Consider the following 6,000-nt stretch of genomic DNA (forward strand, 5'->3'; position numbering starts at 1 on the left):
CACCTCTGGGGGTACCAATGCTACTACATGGGTTTCTTAGGGGTTCTCTTTCCATGGCACCCCTATCCCAACACATAGACAGACAGACAGACAGACACACACACACACACACACAGACACACACAGACACACACACACACACACACACACACACACACGGTGAGCTTAAACAACTCAGAATATGTGTCCTAGGGCTAGCAAGCCATTCCACACCACCATCTCAAGGACTGTGCTTAGTGCTGAGTTAGCCTGGCACAGTGAACCATGAGACCAGATGTCTGAACCCTCAGAAACATCCACACTCAGAACAGCATGTACCGAAGGAAGAAAATACAAACAGAACCAACCAATGGGAATCCTTTGTGAGGGAAGCTAGTGCCTGAGCTGACCTCCAAGTGGAATCTGGGATATATACCAGAACGGCAGAGAGGGCTGGACCTTGCCAGAGTTACCATCCCAGCAGTGCTAGGCTGCGCCAAGCTGTGTCAGGGAGAAGCCATGCAGCCCAGAGAAGGCAGCTCTCACTGCAACAGCCCCGCAGACGGTTATGATGCAAAAATGGCTGCTCACACCCTGTGCTCCAAGTCCTGAAGAGAGAGACTTTTGGGGTTCTAGCCACCCATTATACATGTTTGTGGCTCTAGGGGTGTTTGGAGAGAGTAGCAGCTAAGGACAATCTAACGCACAGTACAGGTTCCTTCAGGAAAAACCCAAAGGGCTTGCAGGTCAGCAGGGTGGAGAGGAGGAAGGTAATCCGTGAGGCTGAGGCCAGGAAGGGTGGTTTCCCTGGAGCATCTTGAGATCCTCCAGTGATTGATTCCCTGCTGTGCTTCCATACTTCTTACCTGTGTGTGACGCTGTCAGTAGGTCTGAGGTGTTCATTTGATTCTTTACACGCAGCCCGGGGAAGACATCTTGTGACCCTGATTTCTGTATGCGGTGAGATCTATTCCAAAGGCGCACCCAGTTTTACAAGGGGTGGGGCTATATTTACCACACACGCTACACGCTCACAGCTCAGTTGCTCCGATAGGATAGGCAAGACAGGGCACGCACCTTCCACTAGCGTGTTGGTGACAACACTCATTATGCTGTTGATCCTGTCCTTCCGTCCGTAGGAGGCCAGCTGCTCCATGGAAACTAAGAGCGATCCAGGGCCTTTCTTCTTAATCTCCACCTCAGTTGTCGCCTGAAAAAAATAAATAAAATAGCTAATGGGGTGAGTTATATTTGGTTAGCATAAGGCTTGGGCCCCACTGGGTTGACAGTTAAGTGTGAGCAAGAACCTTAACTTAAAAATCTTATTTTTTTTTTTTACTAGTTCTTTAAGAATTTAGGACAAGGTGATTAGAGTCCATGTTCTCCTTCTCCCAGCTTCTCCTGGATGCACTCACCTCCTTCCTCACCCGCCCAGCTTCGTGTCCCCCCTTCCTCTCTCAAGCAACTATTGCCAACAGCTCCTCAGCCAGGGTTGGGCTTCATGCCCACCTCCCCTCTCCATGCCAGAATTTGGTCTGGCTTGAGTTGCCACAAGTCTTACCCAACCATGAGCCCTGCAAGCTATAATAATGACTGGCCCTGGCAAGATATCCCAGCAAGATGCTGTCTGTGGCAGCAGCACAGACATCTTGAGAGTTAACAGCCACTTTCTGACTGGATTTGGGTCCTGCTCCATAGGAGGCTTAAACAAACAAACAAACAAACAAACAAGCTACAACTCTTGACCCTATAATCCTACTCATGAGCTGGCCATGGATGATCTTTAGTTCTGTGACTGAAACCAAGTCATTTGAATTTAACCAGATCTGCAATGAACCCAAGAATCTGGCTGGGACCCAAATACCTCCTCTGGTTAAGCCTAACACAGGAATGCCACAGCCCCCGGGGACACAGAGATGGGAACAGATCCTGTGTTCTCCTGTCCTAGTCTCATAGTCACAACATTTGGCAAGAATTGGCTCTCTCGCCAAAACAACTCAGGTTCACCTCTATCTGAAAATTAGGAGGCTGAGTTCCTCCCCTGCTGCTGTTTCCAGTCTGGAGGAGCTCCACCCTTCTCTGTCCTGTCCAAATGGACAGCTTAAAACCCATCTCTAGGCTAACCATTTTGTCCCTGCATTATGTCACCTGTGTGGACTCTTCTGCTCCTTCCAGGGTGGCTTGTGCACTCACCATTTCCAGCGCAGAAACAGACATATTTGAGTGAGGCGAGAGAAACATGTCAGCTCAGCAACAAAATAATCTTGGTTGTTTTGGAAATAGAACACTTCTGAGGAGCTACTCAAAACCTCTCTGTCCTCACACCTGTTTAGATCTGAAAGACTGTACAGGGGATAATTCCTAGCAGATGATAAAATTAATCTGATCTAGGTTTTTACTCACACCGCCCTGCTGACTTAGGCATTGGGCTCACCCAAGTTTATTTATTTATTTATTTTTTTAACGTAGCTGGACTGTAGAAGAAATGGAGATAAGAAATAACTGATTTCCTTGGGGATTCCTGATTGTACTTCTATAAAAATGTCTGTATATGTAAGAATGACTTATTGACTATTATTTCAGATAAGGTACTGTTTCTAAGAAGCCATTTTTTGCCATAATTTTCATTCTGATAGAATATTTAATAAATCATATTAAATCTATTACATTGTAAAAATGATAACCATGTAAAAATGAATATACAAAGGCTCTCTATATTAGATACTTACTTCTGGCATTGGATTGATCTGAGATTTCTACTGAGTTGACCCTTCTATCAGTCTACAGAATGCATGACAGATGATTTTCAAAATGTTCACCCCCAAAAGACCAGATGACAAATATGGAATGGAAATTCCATATATTATGGCTTTGGTACCTATTTTCTGTATCTAGATGTAGCAAGAAATAATTCCTTCAGGCTATGTTACTAGCAAACTTAAAAGAACAAGATTAGTAAAAGCAGAGGCTAAACGGCGGGGTGCAGTCACCAGACCATCAGTGATGAGCCTTACTCGGAAGCCAGCACTCCTGCCTCTGCTGTGGACTGGACTTGGGCCATGTATTCCATATTCCCAGTCCTAGCTGGGTGCTTAGAAACTCACACCAACCACAGAAAATTAAGCTTCAAGCCTATTGAGGGAGGATTATGCTTATTCCTGTCTTCTTACGCCACATGTGAGTTGACTGGAAAGAGGTTATGGGGCCAGCAACCAAGGTTACGGGGTTACAGAGGTTACAGGGGTTTAACCAAGGAAAGCTGAGGTGAGTCTGTCATCAGACTGACAGGACAGAGAACATGGCAGCATCAGCCTGACACGACATTCCTGGAAGAGTAACACCACCCTTCTGGGTCCACCTGTAAACACTTTTCCTGTGAGGTGGGAAAGAAGGAAGGCTGACATCTCTCACCACACCTATCAGTGTTGAATCTGAAGTCCAGGCTTGTGCAACAAAGCAAATCTGTAAATATGACAACTATTCACAGAAAGTATATGTAGAAACTCTGTGGAAGTTTCTCCAAACCCTTCAAATCCAACAGAAACAAGATACTACAATGTATATAGAATGTGCAACTTAACTATATTTCTATATCCTGGCAATACTTCAAAAATAAAGCTCTAAAATTGTATCTTTATGGTAATATTTTAAAAAATACCAAGGAATAAAATGATCAAAAGACGAGCAGCTCTCATGATAAATTGTATGGCTTTACTGAGAGACACTTCAGAAGACGTAAATAAACAAAGGAACATACCATGTTCACAGACATTAGAACTAAGATGGCCGCCCTCTTCAAATGGACTCATCAGCCCAGTGTTATGTCCATCAAAAGTCAAGGCTTTTAGGAAGAAACTAATGATTTTGAAATTAATAAGGACATATAAAGGCTGGGTAAAGAAAAGGAATCTTGGGCTGGTGAGATGGCTCAGTGGTTAAGAGCACTGACTGCTCTTCTAGAGGTTATGAGTTCAAATCCCAGCAACCACATGGTGGCTCACAACCATCCACAATGATATCTGATGCTCTCTTATGGGGTGTTTGAAGACAGCTACAGTGTACTTACATGTAATGAAAAATAAATAAATAAATAAAACCTTTAAAAAAAATAAAGAAAAGGAATCTTTAAAAAGTCAGAAGGTTAAAATAAACTTTTGAAGGACTCTGTTACACATCTTTAAATACATGCAGATTTTTGTTTAAAAAGTTTGTACTATCCCATTTCAGAACTTCCCATGAGGTCAGAATGAAGAAGGTTAGCATGTATTGGCATAAGTAGAGAATCGGACTCTAGAAATAGGCTCACTATATATAAAACAGCATGTGTGAGCAAAGTCCCAACATGCTGGGAGAGAACTCACTGTACAGCATGTGTGAGCAAGGTCTCAACATGCCCGGAGAGGAAAGCTTTGGCAAGAGGTACTGAAAGACAGGATAGCCACCCAGCCTAGTCCTTAATTTGTAAGTCCTTATTTATATAAAGTTAATTTGAGATGATCAGAGATGTGGATACGGAATCAAAAAGCATGTTAAAAACATTTTCATAGCACTGAGGCAGAGGCAGAGTTCTTGAACAAGATGCAGAAAGCAATATCACAAAATAAAACCTAATGTTAAAATTGGGTCCTAAAGAACCTATATCTAGGGGGCTCGAGAGATGGCTCAGTGGTTAAGAGCACTGACTGCTCTTCCAGAGGTCCTGAGTTCAATTCCCAGCAACCACATGATGGCTCACAATCATCTGTAATGGGATCTGATGCCAGCTTCTGGTGTGTCTGAAGAGCTACAGCGTACTCACATATATGAAATAAATAAATAAATCTTTAAAAAAGGAGCCTATATCTAGAACAACCAAGAAACTAGCAACTCAACCAAAACCAACAATCCAAAACCAAATGTCCAAAACCATCCAAAGATCTTAAACATCGATCTAATGAGGACATAGAGAGGCTGGAGAGATGGCTCAGTGGTGAGGAGCACACACTGGTCCTCCTGAGGACCAGAGTTTGATTCCTAGAGCCCACATCAGGTGGTTTACAACTGCCTGTTGACACTTCAGGACTCTGGGTACTCACAACCATGTGACTCATACCCACACACATATACATAATTAAAATAATAAAAATTAAGCTAAATAGAGAGGACATATACATTTCAACAGCCCAACTGCCTCTGCTTCTCTGTATGCCCAGCCTCATGGTTGTGGGCCTGGGCAGGTCTCTGGAGAGAGAGCTGAGCTCCCGTGCGCCTGCAGACCCGGCCCTGAAAACTACCACTCTGCTGTGGGAAGGGCAGTGTTTCCCTCGCATAGAGTCATGAGTTTACACATGACTGGATCTGTTTTTCATGAGTGTTGACTTCCTTGCTACAGTCATTTTAAAAAAATAAATTCTGTGAATAATAATAAACTCATGGGAAGCAGAGGCCGGCAGATGTCTGTGGGACCAAGGTCTGCTTAGTTTACACGGAAAGTTCTAGGCTAGCCAGGACAACATCATAAAACCAACCCTCCCTACTAAAACTAAAAGACAGGGGCCGGTGTAGTTCAGTGGCAGCGCCCCTCCACCCCCTGTTTAGCATGTATGAGGTCTGGGTGCAATCACCAGCACCATAAGGTAAATATATAAAGTAAATGACTCAAAGACTAACAAAGCTGTCTCTAACACACTTGCCGGGATAAAAAAAAAATGTAACGATTTTAGAGAACTAGTTTCTAAGTTTTCACAAACATTAAACATAATTTACCATAACTTAAGGATTTATTAAATACTTTTCATCACAAAAGTATTTAATAAATAAGAAAAATTTTCAGCCATGGGTGGTGGTACACACCTTTAATCCCAGCACTTGGAAGGGGGCAGGGGCAGGGGGATCTCTGTGAGTTCAAGGCCAAACTGGTCTACACAGATTTCCTACACAGAGTTTCAGGATGGTTAGGGTCATATAGTGAGAGTCTCTCTCTCTCTCTCTCTTTCTCTCTCTCTCTCTCTCTCTCTCTCTCTCTCTCTCTCTCTCTCTCTC

The 6,000-nt window shown here is 43.5% G+C and overlaps 1 protein-coding gene across 4 annotated transcripts in view; it reads right to left on the reverse strand.

The window, feature by feature from the left end:
• Nucleotides 1–6,000, reverse strand: part of Scn8a (sodium voltage-gated channel alpha subunit 8) — a 170,679-nt gene that overhangs the window by 41,031 nt on the left and 123,648 nt on the right. For all 4 annotated transcript variants that reach the window (XM_028782253.1, XM_028782252.1, XM_028782255.1 and 1 more), the window contains one exon: nucleotides 1,057–1,189. In XM_028782253.1, coding sequence (XP_028638086.1) covers nucleotides 1,057–1,189 — 133 coding nt within the window. The remainder of the gene's footprint in view (nucleotides 1–1,056; nucleotides 1,190–6,000) is intronic.

Source organism: Grammomys surdaster, unplaced genomic scaffold, assembly GCF_004785775.1.
Source record: "Grammomys surdaster isolate TR1022 unplaced genomic scaffold, NIH_TR_1.0 724, whole genome shotgun sequence".
Taxonomy (NCBI): domain Eukaryota; kingdom Metazoa; phylum Chordata; class Mammalia; order Rodentia; family Muridae; genus Grammomys; species Grammomys surdaster.